At 32.3% G+C, this 22,669-nt stretch overlaps 4 protein-coding genes across 4 annotated transcripts; 1 reads left to right on the forward strand and 3 right to left on the reverse strand.

The window, feature by feature from the left end:
- Positions 1 to 240: 240 nt before the first annotated feature.
- LOTGIDRAFT_206265 (hypothetical protein) lies at positions 241 to 4,339 on the forward strand (the record flags this gene model as incomplete). Its single annotated transcript, XM_009053696.1, has 6 exons — positions 241 to 339; positions 808 to 987; positions 2,066 to 2,249; positions 2,464 to 2,650; positions 3,037 to 3,179; positions 3,521 to 4,339. 6 exons carry the CDS (start codon positions 241 to 243, stop codon positions 3,724 to 3,726), a joined length of 999 nt encoding a protein of 332 aa, XP_009051944.1. The 3' UTR covers positions 3,727 to 4,339.
- A 222-nt stretch (positions 4,340 to 4,561) lies between these two features.
- Positions 4,562 to 8,682, reverse strand: LOTGIDRAFT_231541 (hypothetical protein; the record flags this gene model as incomplete). The annotated part of the gene is made up of 8 exons (XM_009053697.1): positions 4,562 to 5,633; positions 6,033 to 6,167; positions 6,551 to 6,628; positions 6,789 to 6,953; positions 7,299 to 7,421; positions 7,720 to 7,800; positions 8,086 to 8,220; positions 8,518 to 8,682. The coding sequence occupies 8 exons, from the start codon at positions 8,680 to 8,682 to the stop codon at positions 5,433 to 5,435; spliced, it is 1,083 nt and encodes a 360-aa protein (XP_009051945.1). The 3' UTR covers positions 4,562 to 5,432.
- A 3,246-nt stretch (positions 8,683 to 11,928) lies between these two features.
- LOTGIDRAFT_214193 (hypothetical protein) lies at positions 11,929 to 15,627 on the reverse strand (the record flags this gene model as incomplete). The annotated part of the gene is made up of 9 exons (XM_009053698.1): positions 15,448 to 15,627; positions 15,033 to 15,210; positions 14,571 to 14,705; positions 14,276 to 14,356; positions 13,842 to 13,964; positions 13,363 to 13,527; positions 13,079 to 13,156; positions 12,570 to 12,704; positions 11,929 to 12,129 (listed from the first exon to the last, which is right to left on the reverse strand). The coding sequence occupies exons 2-9, from the start codon at positions 15,186 to 15,188 to the stop codon at positions 11,929 to 11,931; spliced, it is 1,074 nt and encodes a 357-aa protein (XP_009051946.1). The 5' UTR covers positions 15,189 to 15,210; positions 15,448 to 15,627.
- Positions 15,628 to 16,499: 872 nt separating this feature from the next.
- LOTGIDRAFT_231543 (hypothetical protein) lies at positions 16,500 to 20,269 on the reverse strand. The gene is made up of 6 exons (XM_009053699.1): positions 20,150 to 20,269; positions 19,586 to 19,668; positions 19,209 to 19,295; positions 18,742 to 18,840; positions 18,265 to 18,359; positions 16,500 to 17,123 (listed from the first exon to the last, which is right to left on the reverse strand). Exons 1-6 carry the CDS (start codon positions 20,186 to 20,188, stop codon positions 16,969 to 16,971), a joined length of 558 nt encoding a protein of 185 aa, XP_009051947.1. The 5' UTR covers positions 20,189 to 20,269; the 3' UTR covers positions 16,500 to 16,968.
- Between the last annotated feature and the right edge of the window lie 2,400 nt (positions 20,270 to 22,669).

The following is a 22,669-nucleotide window of genomic DNA, read 5'->3' on the forward strand; positions in this document are numbered from 1 at the left end:
GACTATTTGACCCTCCGCAAACCTCGATGCTACCAACAAGAATAGTATTTTTATCTTTCATTATGAATCTTGCAAATTAGACTTCGATATTGGCATCAAATAGTCACATTGCACTTTCTTGTTTCTGTGACTTGGCACTCTCTGATTCAGAACATGTAGGCTTGCGGCTTGGTCTGATTTTTAGTTACACCATAAAGGGAAGTAACCCTTTTTCGGGATACTCGCCTCAAGCAAACAACAATGGCTGATATTTTGGAAGATTTTAAAAAAGACGGAATTTATAAGAAAATTCTGTACCCTGGAGAAGGAGAGGTCAAACTATATGAAGATGGGTGTAAGGTATAAATCTTGCCTTTGTTTTGGAGAAAAAAAATATTAAAAGGCATCTTCTTTGGTCAATTTAGGAAATAATAATGATTGCCTTTTTTTATTTGATAACATGGATGATAATAATAATGAAAACAATAATAACGATGATGAAAATGATACAAAAGGGTAAAGGCATTATGATCAGATCCTCTGTTTCCATCAATAAGTCAGTCTACCATTTTGCCATTTTTGGCTTTGGAAAGTAATAGAAATATTGCCATAGCAGTGCATTCCAGATAATGATAATGTATGCAGGCTAGTAACATCTCATCTACCTTCCCTGCTAAACTTTCAGTCTATTAATACTATAGTGAGGTGATATTTAAGATAGGCTAAGCACCCAACTTACAAGCATACACTCACAGGAGGCTTAATAAATTTATAATTATGATTTAAAGTTTTGTTTACTCTTTAATGTTTTCATTTGATACGCTTCAGCTGTATTTTCATTATAAAACTACCAAAGCCGATGAAGAAAAGACTGTTATTGATGACAGTAGAAAAGATGGAAAACCAATGGAGTTAATTCTTGGCAAAAAGTTTAAGTTAGAGATTTGGGAAAGATGTTTAAGGACTATGTTACAAAAAGAAGTGGCTGAGTTTTTGTGTGAAAGAAAGGTAGATTTCATTGTAAAATTCCAAACACTTATACAGTGGTGTAACCTATTTTCGTGGATATAAGGATTCAACACCGAATTTCGTCAAAGTTAAAAAAACGAAAAAAAAAATTTATGTCTTAGATGTTTCCTCAGATATTCTACAAAATAATAGAAATTGGTTTATTTCGATTTTATTAATGAATCCTTCACTTTGACCCATATTTCATGAGCAACCAACTCGGGAACGGCTGCAGAATGCGTCACCTATTTTCGTGTACAATGTTTTATCTATAAATAAGTAAAAACACGTTGTATGGATACCGGGTGATATAATTAACTTCTCTTAGTATTTATCTTTAATATCAATTCATTATAACTAGTGACAATTCCTTGAAAGAACCACGATTTAAAAAAAAAAATAGTGACTGACAAAATAAGATACGTAGCATGATTTATTGCTAAAAGTCACTGAAACAACATAAGAATATGGTCCACTTTGTGTTCCATAGAAATTTTCTGCTGACACGGAATCCGCTAGTTGATCACGTGACTTCATTCGTTGGACTACATTCTAGCAGATGACATTTTGAATTCCGATTACCGCTTGGGATTATAAGGAAATTCGGCCCAAATATAATGGTGACGTTTGGTGAAAGTGAATTCCGCCATTTTGTATTTGTCAAAGTATACATTAATACATTTTACCTTGCTTGAAACTACTGGATTCATTCTACTAGCTGATATTGTAGAGAAAACCCATGTTTATCAAAACAAACTAATGCGGAGGACGCACAAGGTCGCTCATGTAAATTATTAATCCTTTCCAGAAATCCACGAATAATAGGTTTCCATGAAATAAGGTTACTCGACTGTACTAATCAATAAGGTTTGTCAGCTAATATGCCTTAAGGATGTAGCTGGGATATGGAATATGGTTAGGAAATATTTTTTTTTTTTGCTGTTGGTTTTAGTAAGGTATGTATATTTACCTTGCCGATGGCCTACATTATCCTACCTTGTTAAAACTTCTGTCATTGTGAACAGCATTATACTTGCACAGAATCAGACTAAAATACATTTGATTTTATTGTTTACAGCATACAGCTACATACCCACTTGTTTCAAAAAGTTTACGTTCAATTCGAGATCCTCATCACAATCACAAACATGAACCAGAGAAGAAACATTGTTGTGGTATGATGTCATTAGCTGATCAAGGCACTGGACATTCTGATTTAGATGAACTGATTAAAGATCCACAACCCTTGATATTTACTCTAGGTAAGTATATTTATTAGCTCAATAAGATGCAAGACCCCATTTCATTTCATTATCTAAAGACCTCCAACTCAGATATGAGTAAAACCAGGTTAAAATTCAAACCAAAGAACAAGGGGAAGTTCATTTAGCTAGACACCGGCCAGATGGTATTAGGTGTCACTAGTAAGCGTATAGGTGCAATGTCCTAATTATTTTATAAAAATTTGTATAATAGAATTAGTGAAGGTGGAGCACGCTGGTGAATATGAAAAAGAAACATGGATTATGACCGAAGAAGAAAGAATAGCTTCATTACCTCGACTAAAAGATGAAGGCAATGAATTATATAAACAGAAAAAATATACAGACGCTGCACAGAAATACTTTACAGCCTTAGGAATACTGGAAAATTTAGTATTAAAGTAAGTATACCATTAAAATTACTTGAGCCCATCTGACATTTTTTGATTCACACTCCTCATAAAGACAGCCAGCTTTGAAAATGGGAGACAACTTTCCTAAATTGAACTTGTGAATTCACTATACAGTATGAAGACCTTCAGCTCATATCTAATTTATTAGGGTGGCACTCTATTGATGAGTTATGGTTCTGTCTGTTTCAATTCTGGCCTCAAACAAACAATCAAATTCTAAATTTTCACTTGTCTTCCTTTCTCCTCCTGTTTTGTGTTATTTTAAAGTTAAAGGACTTATTGTTGAGAATTGTTCACATTAACATTTTTTACATACCTTCTATTTTCTTTTTGACTCTATTCAGTAAATCAAAATATTGAATTTGATTTTGTAGAGAAAAACCCGGAACTCAGGAATGGGAAGATTTAGAAGATCAGAAAATAGTCTATTTATTGAATTATTCTCAATGTAAATTGATAGAGGGTGACTTTTACCCAGTTATACAACATACAACTACAGTATTAGACAGACACCCAGGTTTGTCCTCTTAAATTGTATCTTATACTTCAATTAGGAAATGAAGTTGAGTTTAAGTGAGCAAAAGTCTTACTCACCATGGCCCCAAGTTTAGAGAGAAGCTTATGCAAGGGCCTTTTGTGACCAGGCCTTGGACTAATTTCACTTTAGGGAACTATTGATGTTTTGAAGGGTTTTGAGTTATTTTTCTGTCTACTTAGATTCAGCAAACTATTCTCTTGAGGCTACATCTCTCAAAAATGTTAGCTCCATAAATGAGAAAAAAATGAAACAAAATGATTCATTGGAATTCTCTTATAAACACAGTGTAGGAAAGTACTTATTTACTTCTTTCATTACAGATAATGTAAAAGCGTTATTTAGACGAGCCAAAGCTCATGTTGGTGCATGGAATCCCGAAGATGCCAGAAAAGATTTTCTCAAAGCTAAAGAATTAGACTCCTCTCTTACAAAATCTGTGACTAAAGAACTTGCAGCTTTAGATAAACTTTTAAAGATAAAAGAAGCAGAAGAAAAGTCTAAGTTAAAAGGAATGTTTGAATCCTGAAGAATTTTTAAATTGATTGTCAAGAAAACAGATCTTCTCCAATTCTCAAAGAATCTTTAAGCTAATCTGCCAATTTACGATTGTGTTTGTTATTTTTACATCCCTTTCAAACAGTCTACAGAACCTATATTGTTATACTGCTTGGTATATATATTTATCTACTTGTGAAAGTGATCATGCAATGGTTTTGCAGATGCATTTTTGTATTTCAACAAAGACATTGCTTTTATCTATAGATATTCTTTTTTGGCAATGCAATCTGTTGTTGGCGTATTTCACTTAAAAAGCTCATAGTGTAACATATTCTAATATGAAACAGGTATAATCTAAGATTCATGTGTTATTGTAAAATAAGTTATTTTGTGTCACCTCTGAGTAAATAATTTCTTCAACCAGCAAGATACAGGTACAGAACATTTGGACTCAAGATTCATATTACATGAGCTATTCCCACCACCCTTTTCAGTATTCACTTACAACTTACAAGAGCTCTATGTTGACTATTTGTATTATTATTGTATGAGTATGTGATTTTTTACATGTTGTAAATTTTATATTACTGTTAATAAGTATTGTTTCTTAATGCTCAAACTGAACTTTTTCTGTACAAATCAAAACATAATGACTCACTTTATTTACTACCCCAGTATCCTTTTTATCCAACAGAATTTATGCTTCAACAGCCTACAATTTTAATATTGAACATCATTCAATTTCCACATATTTAAAAGAGAGTAATTAGCGGACATTTCTCAAATATATTTAATATAACAGAATATACAATTAAAATAACAGGATGAAAACATACAATTCTTACAATATCATGACACATTTCTGAACACCTGCAGAGATCCAAATTATTTTTCAAAAATTGATCATTTTGTGGTTTCTTAAAAAATTTGTATCACTTTATGAGATTTTAGTCTATTCAACATTGTGTATGGCTTTTGATTGAAGTGTAATATCTTAAAAGAAATTACCATCAGAAGACTGTTACAAAAGAACAGTGGTAGGGGAAATTTTCACATTAATTAATCCTTGGTATAAAACTAAAGAGAAATTGAGAGTATCGACTGTGATTTTGTGTTGTTATATAAACTTGTTAAAATATATGATTTAAGTTACATAATGATCAATGGTCATAAATAATATAACATGATAAACAATGATCATAAAATAATACATGAACACACATAATCCCTTTCTCCACAAAACAGAAATATCACTAACATGTTTATAGTTCACACTAATACACATGTATATATTGGTATTTACATCAGATTTCTAAAGCATCATTTTCATTTTTATATTTGAACATATTGTAAAGAAAACCACTGAGCAATTCTAGAGATTTTTACCAATATATATATATTTATAATTTAATTATGTAGCTCGTAAAGCAGCCACTAGTTTTTAAAGAGCTAGATAACAAAACAAAAAAGAATTTTGAAGCTAAACACATGAGTAATATTTCACATTATAAAATTTCAATTCACTATCATACTTGTACACCAGAATATCAAAATCTTGTTAAACAGATCAGAATAAATATATTATAATGTCCTCAAGTTAAAACTATCTAGTTTCAAATAATACTTCTTGAAAGTGGATGGTGCCAATCCAAAAAACAAATTCATGCTTTCTGTTATTACAGTGTCTTAAAGTCCCCAATGAATAATAGTGATCTAAAATGTTTTCGGGTCAGTTTATTTCTTCCTCTTGTATATTTTCATAGCAAAAGCTATAAACATTTGTTTAGGTAAATTTCCACTAGATTTTTCTATTAAATTCATTAACTCTTGATAACTTTTTTCTTCATAATCTTGATAAACTTGCGATAAATTTAAATCGCGATATAGTTTTTTCACTTTTTCTATTTTTTCTTCATTATCTCGAGCATAATTTTCCTATAAGAAAGAAAAAAATATACATATATAAACAATAGGACAAGGCAAATGATGAAAGTAGAGTTTGAAAGGAAAAAACAACATTTCATTACAAGCTTTGGGTGTATGAGGATCTTTTCTACAAGCTGGTCATTGGCCAAACCTCTTAGCATTGAACTGGTCACAGATACATTGGTAAATGAGCTTGAATAGCCATTATTATCTCCTTTCACACTGTGTATGGGATGCCATTGTGCCTGATTTGTTTAAACTGTGAAGTCCCTTAACTTCTTACAAGTTAAAACCAGATCAATTTTCAAACACTTACACTAACAACTTTGCTTCGGGATAAATAACCATTTCAATTCAAGCTTAAAGAATGTCAAATATTATCTTAAAGAAAAATAATTCCTAATTTACCTCCAATATCTGCCTTTGTTCTGGAGTAACTCTATTTAAAGCTTGTATGACTAACCAACCACATTTATTATCTTGTATATCAGTACCTATTTTACCTATAACTTCTGGTGCACCATAACAATCCAGGTAGTCATCCTGAAAAACAAAAAAGATAGGAAATTAATTTAACATTATAATCTAAATTGGAAAGTGTGTAGGTGAAGTGAACCAAGTCTTTAATCTGTAAATTCTTTTTTCACATTACAAATATCCAGAATACATGTACTATACTTCTTTAAATCTTGATTTTATCTGAATTCAGTTTTATAGATTCAGGCCCCTGTATATCACGTCTGACAAGCTGCCTAGAGCCAGATTTGTTGTTCCATATCAGAAGCAGAAATGAAGGACACTAAGGTCCATTTCATTTTTGATTTTGCAAAAGTTATCCTCTTCAGAAATACAAGCAGTATGTTATATCAGTAAATTCAGAAGTACAATCAACACAATATGTTTCTAATATTAAAATTTGATTTTACCTGTACTTGAAAGAAGTGTCCCATCTGTAGTAAAATACGCTTAGCATTAGTATGTGCTTCACTATCATCTATACCAGCCTACAATAAATACATCAGTTGAATAAAACTAATAATTCAATGTCAATAGGTGTATAATGCTCAGCAATTTCTAATGAAGAACCATGAAAATGATTCTCAAAATGCTGTTGTAAAAACTATCACTGAATGGCAACACTCATAAACCAAAAATCAAACTCACCATATACATTGCTATGGCAACAGGTAAATAAAAAGAATAAAAAGCTGTTTTCCACTTGACAATAGCAGCATGTCTATCTAGAGTATAATTAGTAAAATCAACACCATCACTGGGAGTAGAGGTTATTAAATCTAAACATTGGCCTATCACAGTCTGTAAAGTTGTCTACAATAATTCATTAAAGATAGATTGTCAGGCAAGGTAACATATGCCCACTGACAGCTTTGTTTGAATAAGAACATTTGGCAGAATGGTAACCATCACGTATATTATATCTTGAATCATACACTTCTTACAAACTCTTTTAGTTAGTAATTGGGATATTCCTTAAAGAGCTTGTATAGGATTTTCTTAACTTTTTATGTAAGCTTATATTGGGAACACTGGTAGAGGTACCTTACTTTAAGGTAACATATTGCTACACTCTAGATTATTATCTTACAGATGACACCCATCTAAATTCAATGCTTTGATAAAGTTAAAGTGACTGATAATAGCAGAATCACTTACTTCATGGAAGAGTTCCATTAAATGAACATAATAAGGTTGATCACGGCAGTATTTTTTTAGTAAAACATAAATAGCTGATTCTAGGTAGAAGGAATCATTGATAGCAATAGTTCCAACTTTATTCTGTAATATAAGATCACATAGCATGATATTCTGAGTAACAACATGATTCAAGTTCTGTTAAAAAATTTCTATTTCACTCTAATATTGATGTACCGGTATTTAGAACTATTTTAACAGTGAAAATACTTTATTATTGAATTATATATTGTATTATAAATTTTGTATAACAGAACACAGTCTTTTTTTTCTTGTCATATATACAATGAAATTTATATAGAGCGTAATGACTTTGAGATACGAATACAGAGATATGGTCTGTTTTTAAATACAACAACTTTAAATCACTAAAACTACTTACAAGTTTATACCAACATGGTTGACCTCTTCTAGTGATTGATGAATCCATGATGTCATCAGCTACCAGGAAAAATGCTTGCAGCTGAAAGATAACATAGACAATCAAGTACCGGGTATACAAAATTGCTTTTGTCATGAATTCAAAATCTTAACTGTTTATATAACACCAATTGGAATAGCTCAGTCGGTACCAAGTTGGATTATCATGTGCTAGGCAAATTAGTGCTGTGGGTTTGAATCATCCTCAAGGTAAAAACAATTCTGATGCCTGTGCGAATTGTTCCGACACCACCTCCTTCATTGTCAAGAAACATTGTCCAGGACTAACATCAAGGGTAAATTAATGTATTAGTACTATGTTACTTACTAATTCCACACACCATCCCAGAACTCTGGCTCGGGTTAAATTTTCTTCTGTAGGATCTTGTACCAATTGACAGTATGATGTTACTACTGATATTCCACGATTCTTTTTACCAAATGGAACATTATATTCTAATACCTAAAATAATTCATTATCAGTAACGATAAAAAAAAAAGTAAACTTATTATACTTATTACCTAAGTGATCAACATGTCCCAACATAATAATTGTCCGGTCAATTCTGCTTTTGACCATTTTAGATTCTGTACCTATCTGCCAAAATTCAATGACAAAACTACATTCTCCATTGTATGCAGCTGATGTAAATTTGAACATATAGCAATTTCTTTTTGTACTCAAGGTTTTAGTAAACAGATCACCAAGAATAGTGTTAGCTGCCTAGGAATCCTTAGAAGTCACATATAATAGACCTACCTCTTTAAACCAAGTTATGGCATCTGAAATTTCAGAATCTTTTAAACCATTTTGGGTTAAATTTTCCACAAGAACTGGAAATATGGCATCAAATTCTTCCAACTCTGAGGTTGATTTTACTTTTTTATTTGAATTGGTTCCATTAGTACCATTGATGTGTGCCATTTTTCTATTTCTGCAAAATTATGAGATGTATGCTTAAATACAAAGTAGGTCCACAAGCTGATGCCTTTCGCTTTGGATAATAAATTGTGGTGGTCTGTGGGTCTGTGTTTAATTGGATCATTAATTCAAATTAATGACAATTTAATCACCTAATTATAATCATATTGAAATAATCCTAATCAGGCAATGCTGGCTGAATTTCAATTATAATAAGCAACAAGCTGTCAAATAATTTGCATTATCCACAATATCTACCTGCTACCACCAATCTGATTAAAATGCAAAGCTGGGTGTTTCATAGATGACCAGTGTAGAAACCCACAGAAAAAAAACATGCCAACAAACATCCTGATATGCATTTTAATCTGATTAATACAAGACCCAGTGACTTTTAAAATGGTCCTTCTTTTAGCAAGAACAACTATTATGGATATACTACTCCTTTAATTTAATTTTTGCAAAGTTTCAATTCACTTACAGGAATCTTTATCAAGCATAACAATTGGTCCTTCTTTTAGTTGTTTTTGTTTCGGATTTGGTGTATAAAATGCATTTACACTAGTCAAGCCACTCAAAAGCTCTTCTTAATCTTAATCTTAGTCTTTCTTTGTTCCTTGTCTTTGACACTTTGAACGTCTGAGATGGCAAGTTGCTTTGACATGGGGAATTTAAAAGATCTCTGATCAAAAGCATCAAAACCCATTATCTTTCAATTTCAGTTGAATTTCATTGCAAAAGAGAAATAGGCACTAACAAAGTGACTGATGATGCTGAACTCTGGGCCTACTTTCCATTTAGCATTTTACTCATTAGTATAGTGAAAGGGGGAAATATGTTATTTACGTGTTCACCTTAGATTTAGTAGAGAACTTTTCTACCTACCTTATCAGTCAACGGGAAGGATATGAATGCACCACAAGATAAATCTCAATACTGGGATTAAATAAATGAATCAATTAATGAAAGCAAAGTTTGTCACCAGCTTTTCAGAATGGCTTCTGTATCAGGTGAAAAATCTCTCCCCGTTCATTGGTCAGTTATCTCGAAAGATGTTACTTAATTTAGAAAATCAGTCACGTGGGTTCAAAATCCACAACACATTTTAACTTTTGACCCGACTACAGACCACAACTTATTCATTTAGGGTGGATGAGGTTTAGCCCATTCCCATGAGGACAAGCCCATAAATAATAATTGACTCACTACTTTGGTATTGAACCAACACTTTTCATAGGCTTAATAAAAAGCCAAAAGGGATATACTGGCTCAAGAGGAACAATGGAAAATCAGGATTTGAAATCAGGTGTTTTGAAAGGGTAAGCATGTGCATTAAGTATAGGCCTATTTGGGGGAATAGATATTTTCGCATCTTTCTATGTATCAAAAACACCTGAGTAACTTTTCATGGGGAATTTTTCTGCATATATGACCTTTGGCATGTGCATTACGATTCCCCCCACCCCAGAAATGTGACTGAGACCATTATATGTATCTTTCAAAAAGATAAATTTCCCACCCATGAAGGTAATTGATGAGATATAAGCCAGCCAAGAGGAATGTACATACTTTATTGATTATATGAGTAAGATTATTAGGCTATAAACCATAGATATTATATTATGAAGTCAAAGCTTTACATTTATTATTGCAATGATGGACACAAATTGAAAACAGAAGACTTTATTCCAGAATTTCCCTTTACCATAAGAGTTTTTTTTTTATGAGTATCAATGTCAATATGATTGTCAGATCTCCATGGTTCCTGTAAATATAGAGATACTTAAATGTATCTTAGGTTAAAAGCAGGTTGTAATTAACATCTAAGGCCTTTGTGATGGCGAGGTCATAGTATAATTAATCGAAGTGTAAGACCCACATGCCTCTGACAGAAACTGCAAAGGGTGCAGATATAGTGTAGGGGATACACATAGAAAACCTTTTAACAATCTCTTGAATTGTGATCAAAATTCAACCATGCCAAAGAATAATATGTAAGAGATATGAAGAAGAAATTTCGTAATTTTTTTAACCTTATAACATTAAACAAATCTGTAGCCCAAACAACAAAATTGTACACAATAAATAATATTATAAATATAATATGAATAATTGAGGCTGAAAATGTAACTACTCACTCTATCAACCTTAGAGGTTCATGGATTCAATGATGGAACTCAATTTCAGCTACCTATTATCATTTTTCAGAATAAAAACTGGACAATTCTACAAATCCGGCCAGATTTCAGTAGAGGAACAGATATTGACACATGTAAATAGCACATACAGAACAGTATCATTCTAACAAAGCTTTCTACATTTGATGTAAAAAAAAAATTTATGTTTTGAATGATCCCCAGAAGTGCTTTAGTATCTTTGCTTAACTTTGACTAGTCTTTTATTTTCATTCACTTCAATGGTTCAAATTGAAAACTTAAATATCATCCAGTCCATTATCTGACCAGGCTACGCTAGCCTCTTTCATACATTCCAGAGTCAAATGATGCCTTATGTTTCATCAAGCAAACAATAGAACAATAGATTAGAACTAGGTGTCAGATGATGACAACAGTATAATTATTGATGGATGGATAAATAATGTCATGATGTCTCTGTATTCTATACTCGGAACTAACTGATATTCTCTCTAGGAAATGTTTCAATGATAATAGTGAAAAGTGGTATGACATACAGCTCAAGCAAATAAAAACATTCATACTTTTTGACAAACAGTGATTATATAATTCTCATTATTATACATGTAGTCAGCTATATATAAATATTGCATTGATAGAAATAAACAGTTTAAGATAGAGTTTTTAAATAAGATTATCAGACAGAAGTACAAAAAAAACATTATAGATATAGTCAAGTTTTCTGATTTCATCAAGGGAGTCAAACACAATCTAGCTCTTGATCCACCAGGATAATTTTGACAATTTGATCATAAAAACTCTGTCAATTAACGGCAAAAAAACAGAGGCTTGTAGGCAGAAACATCTTACAGATACTTAATCCAGATTTGATCCTGTAATTATTTGTAATATTTCAATTCTAGGCAAGCAATCTCAGTCACTTTCAGAATGAAAATATGACGTTAGATTTGTCTGTGATTAGATAAACCTCCAGCCATAAACTATGTTTTATCAGACATTTTGCCTTGATTTATACCAGTTTAAGGACATCAATAGCTTAAACAATAATTTTATAAAACCCTATCATAAAACTTGTGGAGACTGACATCAGTGGTTACTTCTTCCTCTTGTATATTTTCATAGCAAAAGCTATAAACATTTGTTTAGGTAAATTTCCACTAGATTTTTCTATTAAATTCATTAATTCTTGATAACTTTTTTCTTCATAATCCTGATAAACTTGTGATAAATTTAAATCACGATATAGTTTTTTCACTTTTTCTATTTTTTCTTCATCATTTTGAGCATAATTTTCCTGAAAAAAAAAAACGAGAAAACACGAGCTTATTCATTGCCTGTTTTATCAGCCTGTGTCATTGTCTCAAAGACTGTCATTCTCTGAGTGAAATTGATCTCTTCTCAAACAAATAGTCATGGTGTTGTCATCCAGGTTTCCTTGAGAAAACAATATGGTAGTACTGATCTTAACTGCTCTCAATAAAAGGGACAGAACTTGTTAACACTGTCTACTTCATCGAAGTAGAATGGCCAAACAACACAGCCACAATACAGCTAATGACTTGCCATATATTCAAGTATGATAGGCTAAGATGTTCTTAGTCTGGATATAAGGGATATCAGTCACCTTGTTCAAATGATGCAAATCCTAATATTGCAATTCACCCCTCAACAAATTTGTTGCATTGCTGAAAATTTTATATCCAAAACACTGTATGGAAAATAATATGTCAATACCTGTAAAACTTGTCTTTGTTCTGGAGTGACTCTTTGTAATGCTTGAACGACCAGCCAGCTACATTTATTATCTTGTATATCAGTACCTATTTTACCTATAACTTCTGGTGCACCAAAACAATCCAGGTAGTCATCCTGAAAAACATAAGAAATGGAACCAACTTGTCATAATTTGTGCAATCTTTCACCTCAACTGATCTAATCTGGTTTGTGTAAATATTAACTTTACAAGCTCAATTTTTATACGCCAACATGTCCGTCCATCCACAACTGCTCGTAAACACTCTACAAGGCACAAATCTTGACTAATTTTGACGAAACTTGGAATGGTTGTTTGTAATCACCCAAGGATTGAAAATCAGAAAAATCGAGAAAAATATTTAGTATGAGTTATTGCCCTTGTTTTTAAAACACTCGTTAGAATTAAAATCTAATGTCTGTAGTAGACACACAACATATTTAAGGTAAAAAATATCATCAGTATTGTTTCATAATATATTAATAATTACCTGTACTTGAAAGAAATGGCCCATTTTTAATAAAATACTTTTGGCAGTGTTGTGTGATTCATCATCGGATATTCCAGCCTGCAGAGAAAATTATTTTATGACAATGAATAATGTTTACGCATGGCAAGGAAATTCATTTCTCAGGGGCCATGGCCTGATGCTATGCTAATGAAGGCCAATAAAACTGAGAGGGGAATTTAATTCAAGTCAAATTGATCATTATGACTAGTTGTTGGTGTCCGACTAGAAAAATAATGTATCTAGATAGATCAAAATACTCTTACCATATACATTGCCATGGCAACTGGTAAATAAAAGGAATAATAAGCTGTTTTCCATTTAACTATAGTATTATACCTATCTATGGTAAAATTAGTAAAATCTATTTTACTTTCTGGTCTGGATGTTATTAAATCTAAACATTCTCCAGTCACAGTTAATTGAGTAATCTGAAATATAATTTTATAATAAAAATCTTAACTTTCACATTTTCCGTCAATGAGTACACACAAGAGCTTGACTAAACAACACAGTTTCCATCCAAAAACATAAAAACAACAATTGTATTCAAGAAAAATAACTTTAGTTCAACAGTAGTACTAAGAGCAAAATAACCTACTCAAGTATTTTGGCAATAGTTGAACCTCATAAGATAAAGATATTCAAAGACAAACAGTATGACTAGTATTTTGAAGCTGATGTTCCATTTCTTATCAAAAAAATTAATTAAGAAATATTCTGTATAAAAATCAAAAACACTTACATCATGAAATAATTCTAATAAATGAACATAATATGGTTGATCTCGGAAGTGTTTTTTAAGAAGAAAGTACATGGCAGATTCTAGAAAGTAGGAATCATTGATAGCTAGTAGCCCTACATTCTCCTGAAAATAGAAACGAAATACATCAAGCACATCATGAATACTATTTACTATACAGACAATTTTGAAACTAAAATATAATTGAGTATAACTCTAAAATTAACAAATATTTTCAGTGAGAAATAAATCTAAATCTTTTAAATAAAACAAATCCCAAAATCCAAAATTACACATGGCTGGTGAGTACTAAAAAGGATGCAAATTAAATAAGGCAACTTGTTTTTCAGTGGGCTAATGTTGGTTATTAACATTTGTTGAATGTTATGAGCACTGTCGTATATTTTAGGATCTGAGAACAATAAGAGAAAGCTTACCCTTTTATACCAACAAGGTTTACATCGTCTAGTAATAGAAGAATCTAACATATCATCTACCATTAGGGAAAATGCCTGAAACTAAAGTTTACGACGACTTTAACTCAGCATGCCAACATATGTGAATCTGATAAAAAAATCCTCATCAGGACAGCTTTCCATGTCAGTCCTTCCGATCTGCATCACTGACATGAAAACTCTGAAGTAACAGGATTGGAACCTGGACCTTAAGGTAGAGAGAAAGTCCCACAGCTACCATTGTAAAAATATAGTTAAAACTAAAACAGAAACTTACAAACTCAATACACCAGCCTAGAATTCTAGCTCTCCTGATATCATCATCTGTAGGATTCTGAGCTAGTTGATAGAATGATAATACCACTGCCATTCCCCTATTTTTCTTACCAAATGGTACATTATACTCGATCACCTAGAATAGAAACATTATTTATAACATTTTATAAACTAAGCCTTTTATCATTGTACATAAAATGTACATAAAATTTGAAACTACAATATATTACTGAAATTAATACACAAAATCTCATTTTTTTTAGTTGTCTGTCATTAACTTAACTAGATTTAATGTCAAGGGCTGTGACAAAGCCAAAAGAAAACTAAACAACTAAACCCTTAAACTATGTCAGCCCTGCAAGCCTATCCCTGTCATAGATAGCAGACTGAGTGTCCGTTGTTACAACCCATAGTAAGGTCAGATTAGAAGAACTTGGTAAAACATTAGTCAATTACCACATACCTCTTGCATTTTATCCATAACCAAAGCAACATGAGCATCTTTCATTCCGATATTCTTAATATCTTCAACTAGACTGGGGAATAGAGCATCAAATTTTTCAAGTTCTATAACACTTCTGGATTTCTTAGTTTCTTCATTTGTTCCATTAACAGCCATCCTTCTAATTTGTATATAGACCCTATTCAAAGATTTATTGTATGAAAAAGAGAAATATATAACATAACATACATTCATTTGCTTAATAGGAATCAGTGAGCCCCTCCCCTCCACTCAACAAATAAAATTACAGCTGGTGATAGCATCAGAGTTTCTAAGACAATAACGAGTCAACAACTACATCCCTGTCCTCACTGCCAGTTGCTCAATATTATCAATAAAAACATAGCATCTTGTAACAGAAACCAATGGTAATCACCTCTCCTTCTCTTTCTCAGAATCCTCAGTTCTCTGTGATTTTCTTGCCTCTCTCAGTCTCCGTCTCTTCCTCTATTGCGTAAATTCTTTGCGTCTTAGTTTATCGTTCCCAGTATTCAGGCACCGTTATTTTGTATACGTCTGAATCAGTTACGATATTTAACCTATTGGTCTTATTTCATCAACATAACATGTCAATATTCATATTCATAGGAAGAATTGTAGACAAAAATAAATTGATTGTCATGTTTTGGTGAGTAATTATATTTGATTGTCCAGACGTACAATGATGTTGATATTTCCACGTTGGAGGAAACGCCTACAAAAGACTGGTAAAATAGAAAATCGATGAGACGATTCGACCATATTAAGAATCGTGTAGGCAAAATCGGGTAAATTAAATGGGGCGATTTGCCACAAATTACTTAGAGTGAAAACCAATTGCTTATACCGATTATAAGTGTGTGTTTCAAAGTGTTTGTGTCTTCACAACTGTCATTAAAGCTATCATGGCTTTATAAACGTAAGACACAATAATCCATTTAAAAAAAAGAGGTAATGCCACTGACTCTCTGAATTGATATCTCACAGTTTATTTGAGGTACTAGGTAAATGGATAAGTCTAAGAAGGTATATGTGAAACATTTGAACTCTAACTTGATAGATGAACAGGCATAGAGCTGCTTATTCTGTTTCAAATAATGGGGTTACCTCCGAAGGGCTAGGTGGGCAGTCCATAAATTATTTTTGTTTTTACTTTATAAACCTGTTTAGGATCTTAATAACAACAAGACAACTTTAAAATGAAAGTTCATAGCCTTTATTATATAACTCTTTGTCTAGTACAGTAATAGTTTGGGCATCAAAGACTGAGCTCACACTTAATACTATTTTAATAAGGAATAATATTCTTAAATCTTCTTCAATGCAGCAATATGTATATTTATAAGATATCCATTTAGCAATACTAGGGACTCAATCTTTACTTGGGACTGTTCTCTGATAACTTTGCTCTCTGAAGTGAATCCTGTTTTTAAAAAAAAGTAAACTTATGTGAAAAAGTAAATTTAATAGGTAAAACATAATTTACAATAATGGACGGCTCAATAAAATACAAGATAAACAGGAATGTATTGGTTAAAGCATTGAAGTACAATTTGCTGTTTTTCATCAAATATGGGTGGTAAGAAAAGAAGTAGAAATAAAATCACAATCAATATGAAGCTTCAGCTTTATAAATACACTTGTACCACCAGCCATGTTAACTATCTTGAAAAGGTAACAAAAACTTGTTGAATTGTTTGTGGAAACATTTGGTATTCTCTTAACGTTTCACAGTAACTGTTCATTGGTATAGACTACATTAGAAACTTAAAAAGTTCTGAAAAAAATGTTCAGCCCTTTTGGTGAAGATCAACAAAAGGACCTAGTGTAGCTCTATGATCAATTAAAATCTGATGTATTTTAAACAAGTTTACAATAATAAATTAACAAAGACATATTATACAATGAAAATTCTGGTCTATCTCTGATTAATAATACTCAATTCTTCTTGTTCACGTTTATCAGACAAGGCTGTTAGTAATGTTGATAAATACTTATTAAAAGATTGTCGTACACTATCAGCATCCTCCTCCAGGTTAGTCTGTACAGTCGTTATTTTTCTTAAATTATGTGCTGAAACAAAGTAATTAAATCACTAAATAACATAATTATTAGCTACGTCAGAAGAGCTTAGTTGATATATATAGTACTTGGTATCTAAGTGTTTATGTGAAGATGCCATACTTAATATAAGACTACTCTTTATTACCCTTTCAGGAATTCTTGATGATATTCACAAAACAATGAGTAAGAGATTGATGAGCAATAGAAATGTATTATAGTCTGATATCAAAACATATAAAAAAAAATCTAACAAATTTTGGGTATAAAAATGATGGTTTCCACTGGTATATTTAATAGCGCTTCTTTTTTAAATGAATTTTGTTCCAAGTTTTTGGACTTGGACTTGAGTAATCTATTGTTTACCTGGTTCCTCTTCAGCTGCATTAAAAATAAAAATATTCGTATGTTAATTGTTTGCTTTAAAACAACAATTTGTGTATGCATTGTGATTCAAATACTTACGTAACTCTATTTCTCTAGGGCTACTATTTTTCTGTGTAGAATGTGCAAAAACATAACATTGGGTATCTTTTAATCCACCTTGATCCACAAAATATGAATACCTAGATAACATAGGATTAAGTGCAAATAAACAATGACAACATAAAAGATTTCTTGAAGAAAAGACATGAATCTATTGTTCAAGAGATTGTAAAGAGGTTTTCTCAAGTTTATATGTGTTTCAAGGATACTAACAGCATTGATTTGCATCTTCTCTTCTTCAAGAAATCAGTGCTTAATTTTATTGTGCTTAGTTTAACATTTCTTTAATATATTTGCCAGGTCTTTGATATTTAACTTCATATTAAAAACAGTTCCCTTATTAGGTAATAAAGTAGAATAAACACATTTAAGCATATTTTTATTTAAATTATCATGTATTAGAGCCAGCCGTTTTGTTCATAATATCAAAAATCTACACCTGACACGGCTAATGTAGAAGGTTGAACTGTCAAAGACCCAGAGATATATGATATTTAATACATCACATACATTTAAACATACAAACAAAAAAAGAAACATAATATGGTGACACATCAAATATAAATATTATATCCTTTATGAAGTGAGATAAACAAACAACATAATAGTGCTATATACTTGTGGAACACTGAGTGAGACAACACCTAGTTTTTATCACCATACTTACTAGGTCTAGATCTAAGCCTATCAGCATTAGGTTTAGCATGGGAGAAAATCACACATTGATCTTGTCTCACACCGGCTGTAGTAAAATAATTTATCCTAAATTGGAAAGTAACAATTTTTTAAGGATTTATTTAAGCCTTTTATCCACTAATCCAAAAAATTCTTTATTTATTTAGTACTACCCAGAACAACTAGTTCTTAAAAATAAGAAATTAAGAGAGAGACCAATTTGTTTTACAAGGATAACAACTTAGGTTCATGAGGATCCTTTCTACCAACTGCTAAACCCTTTGCATGGTATTGATTATCCATAGCTATTTTAAGCTGGATTGATTGTAATAATGCTGACCAAGATCAGAACATTATCATGAAGATGTAAATTTCTGAGGACATATACTTTTCATAACATAAAGTTAGTATGGTATTAGATAAACCTTCCTAGTAGACATGATGTTCTGTAAGATAACTGAACTCTTACCAATTTTCTAATTCTTTATCATGATTTTGTTGATCTGGATTATATACAAAGACAACACCATTTGTATCTCTGGCTATTGCAGGCCAACATGCTTCAAATCTACAATTTCAAATATAAAGCCAATTAATGGGAGAGAATCGTGGATTTTGATTCAAGAGTTTTGAATCAAATTAACACTTTCTGTTCTGGGATATACAGATCTAACAATGCAAATCTTGAAAGTGATAATTTTAAGATGTTGTTATTGTTTTTGTTGAAATGGTGCAAAAATATCACTGCATCATATCAGAATCAAATATTCTTAATAACTCACTTAAGTTCAACTTCATCATAAATAAACATACAAAGGCAGAATACGGCCACCTTTTGGAACACCTCATGGCAATCTACCACTCTGGTAGTAACATTCAATTTTTGGTTTCATTGTTCAACTTGACCCCCCTATAAACAAAGTGTGAATCACTTACTTCTTGTCTCCACTAACATCCCATAATTCAACTTCCATTCCTGCTTTTGCCTTGATTTCTGATGCTGACACTTCAAATTCTAAAATACTTTTAATGTAATAAATATTTTAGACATCTTTGCTAAATCATAGGCTGTTTGCATAGCCCATTTACCACTGGGTTGTTGGAATAATGAGAAAAGATGATAATTTTGTTTCTTAATTCACCTATTCAGCATTCCAGCTCAAATTTAGCTTCCTGTATGCATTTTACCACTGATAAAAATAATTGTCAGGAAAGATCAATTCAACTGTCAACACTTTCAGATAGCAGTTTGTATTCATTCCATTGTAGACAAAATGAATGTTAGCTCTATATAAAAAATGAAAAAAACTCACCGGAGACCTTGGGTAGGTTGATAATCTCCTAATGATGTATCTGTTGAATCACTCAAAAAATTCGATAATACTGTTTTACCACTCTGAAAAATAGTTAAAATCAAGTAAGAAATGTAACAGGCTTCAATTGTTTGTTGAATCCCCTTGATGAAACTCAACAACATTATCTTTCCAAAAGTGTATGTCTACTCAAGTAATTACTATTTCTTAAATTAGTAAAATCAACTTTTTATGAGACAATAAAATAGACTTAGATTTGACAAACTAACCTGCAACAAGTGCTGGAGTTTTAAGACCTTTAAAGGCTTTATAAATTTATAACCCAGTAGTGTACCGGTACAGTCAATTTTCAGCAATTTCAAATAAAATGGATAGAAGCTACTGTCAACTAGCCTACAGTGTGGTGCTAATCTCCTAGCATCAGTGTAAGGACATGGTATGGGCCCACAGTTGTCAATAGACCTAACTACAAACCGCAACCCCACCCCCTCCCCTCCTTTTCTGAGAAAATATATCAACCCTTTATTTCAGTTTACACATGATCTTTCACAGAAATTTGTTTACCTGGCATGGCCCCAGCATTAATATCTTCGCCTTCAGCATTATTAAGTTAGACAAAGTTGAAATAGTTCACTAATTAAAAGAAATTAACAACTTGAAGTAAAAGGAGAAATTGTTTGTTTTGGAATCTTGGTACAGCGCCCCTATAATTCAATGGAAGACAACTCCTAATATTGAGTAGGACAGTTCGCCCTTAAGGCCATTCGACCATAATTCATACACGGTAGGTCAGTAACGCCCCCAAAATGGAATTTATTAAATATTTTCAAGCACGACGGGCGACGTCCATTGGCATATTTAATCATAGGACCAAAACATAATTGGAGAAAATCCATATCAGACTCTCGAATTTCAAATATCTTATTCCATTATGTGAGCTCCTCTTCATCTTGACAAATCTGTAATGCGTGGACTTTGGTAGAAACGCCAATGGGCATATTTACGCTGGATTCGTCTGAAGAAATCTAGAAGCCATTTCTAGGTAAATTGACATAAGAAAATGCATTGTTTTTGTTTTGATTTTTTTTATTAGAAAAAATGTTTTATTTCATTTCAGTTGTTTGGTAGTTATCTTCACTATTGGCCGCACTAATTCTTGATGACATCTTATCTACAATGGTGGAATTATCACATTTTTACATGGTCCGCTGAAAACGACAGTTATTTCTTCACCTCTCCTGCAAAAAAGCCATAAAAAATTCTCAATATATATGCAGACTAGCCAGTAGCCTTCATAATGAACTAGGCCTATACAATGACATGTATGGTATAAACACTATATAAAGAATTGTAGCCTAGTAGCCCCCGGAAGTAGCAGACGGTAATTGTTGCTAGCGCCACCTGGCGGGGAAAATGCGCATTTCAGGGGGAGATAACCTAGTTTCCGGAAAGGCCTATAAGGAAATGTGTAGCCAGCATAGAGTAGGACGTACTTAAAATGAAAATTATACTACTCGATAAGACATTATAACTGTTGAAAAATAATAAATTAAAAAACTTACAAACATGAAATAGATTTCAGGCTACACAAATTACCATACGTTTTTCCATCACTGCCACAAATAGGAGCATAATTCATTGGACAGATCATAGGACATGGCTCATTGGTTGCTAATGGTCCACTGAACACGGCTGAAAAATAGTTTTCAATTTGTAACATTTCTTTTGAAATTTCGGACCAATTGTAAATTAATAAATCTCATTCAGAGAAGTAGGACCAAGAGTAAATTAAATAATTTTTTTATGGAGAAACTGTCTATAGTGGTGTTTTAGCTTACAGCCGCTGGTAGATATTTTTGGAAAACAGTAAATTTACCTTAAAAAATGAACTATCTGATGCTGTTATAGGCGACAATGCAAATGCAAACTCCCTTTAAAATAATTTGAAACTGGTCTTCTCAAAGATTATGTATACAAGATTATAACAATCGTTAATACTTGTGGCTGGTGTCCAATTACAATGCACTACTGCAACTAAACACAGTACACCTTTGCCCCTCCGATCAATCAAGTCTATGGCAACGGGCTTTCGGGCCTATATGACCTTTAAGTAAAACTTAAAACTGAACCTTGAAAGGTGATTACTTACCAGAAATAGCAACAGCGACTATTAAAAAATACTTCATTTTCTCAAATATCTATATCTTTTGACTACACAGTTTCACCTTATCGCATAAATCTTGTACTGAAGTGATTTAAGATTATTATTCTTATTAAAAAAAAAACCCAGACCCAAATCTTTTTATCTTATCAGTATTGAGAAAGTTACTTCTGTGTTTTAAAGAGAACACAGCCCAGTCTCAAACAGTCAAACGTACACCTTGCAGTAAAATCACAGAGAAATTGGGTTTCCAACGAATGCTTACGGCCCAAGCAATTATGGTCTACTTTTTTCTGCCTCTAGATCTTATTTATGTTATCTATATATTGTCAACTTGAGTGGTCAGAATCAGTGGTTGGGTAAACAGTTGATATTGGTTGGTTAATTTGAATGCGACCAATCTGATGAGATGCCGTGGAGCCCAAATCAACCTGATAAGTGTAAGTGAGAATAAAGTAACACTTAGATTTATTGACGGTCCTCTTTCAAATTGACTTTACGAATACAATGTTTGTAGCCGCGGCAGCTCAGTGAGCTTGATGCTTGCTCACTAATCTGAAGATCCGGGGTTCAATCCCCGAGATGATACCGTCGGATTTTTCAACCCGGTTTGTCAGTGATGCTGGTCGGAGAAGCTGACATGGAAAAAGTGTCTAGTAGTTCGGAGGGGACAATAAACCGAGGCCCCGTGAGCTGCGTACGTTAAAGATACCTCGACAGTTGGAAATTGAAAAAAGAGCAGGCTAATCTCGCTGTCATGGCAAAATTTCAGTCATTGCACTCTTCATGGCCTTGCCAGGTGCAGAAAAGTAGGCCGTAAAATTCCATTCATTTCATTTTCATTTATGAATAAAATTTGTCCCAGGTATCACATTTACCGTATAATTGCGAATATAATGCGCACCCATCATTGCCTTCAATAA

The sequence above is a fragment of the Lottia gigantea genome (assembly GCF_000327385.1).
Source record: "Lottia gigantea unplaced genomic scaffold LOTGIsca_20, whole genome shotgun sequence".
Taxonomy (NCBI): domain Eukaryota; kingdom Metazoa; phylum Mollusca; class Gastropoda; family Lottiidae; genus Lottia; species Lottia gigantea.

Excerpts from the sequence above, each read along its gene's own strand:
- LOTGIDRAFT_231543 (XM_009053699.1), bottom strand. The coding sequence starts at position 20,188 with ATGCTGAAGGCGAAGATATTAATGCTGGGGCCATGCCAG. Across the intron at positions 19,296-19,585 it reads CAACCTACCCAAGGTCTCCG|TATTTTAGAATTTGAAGTGT; the intron begins GTGAGTTTTTTT and ends TTACATTAAAAG. Across the intron at positions 18,841-19,208 it reads GATGTTAGTGGAGACAAGAA|ATTTGAAGCATGTTGGCCTG; the intron begins GTAAGTGATTCA and ends TTGAAATTGTAG.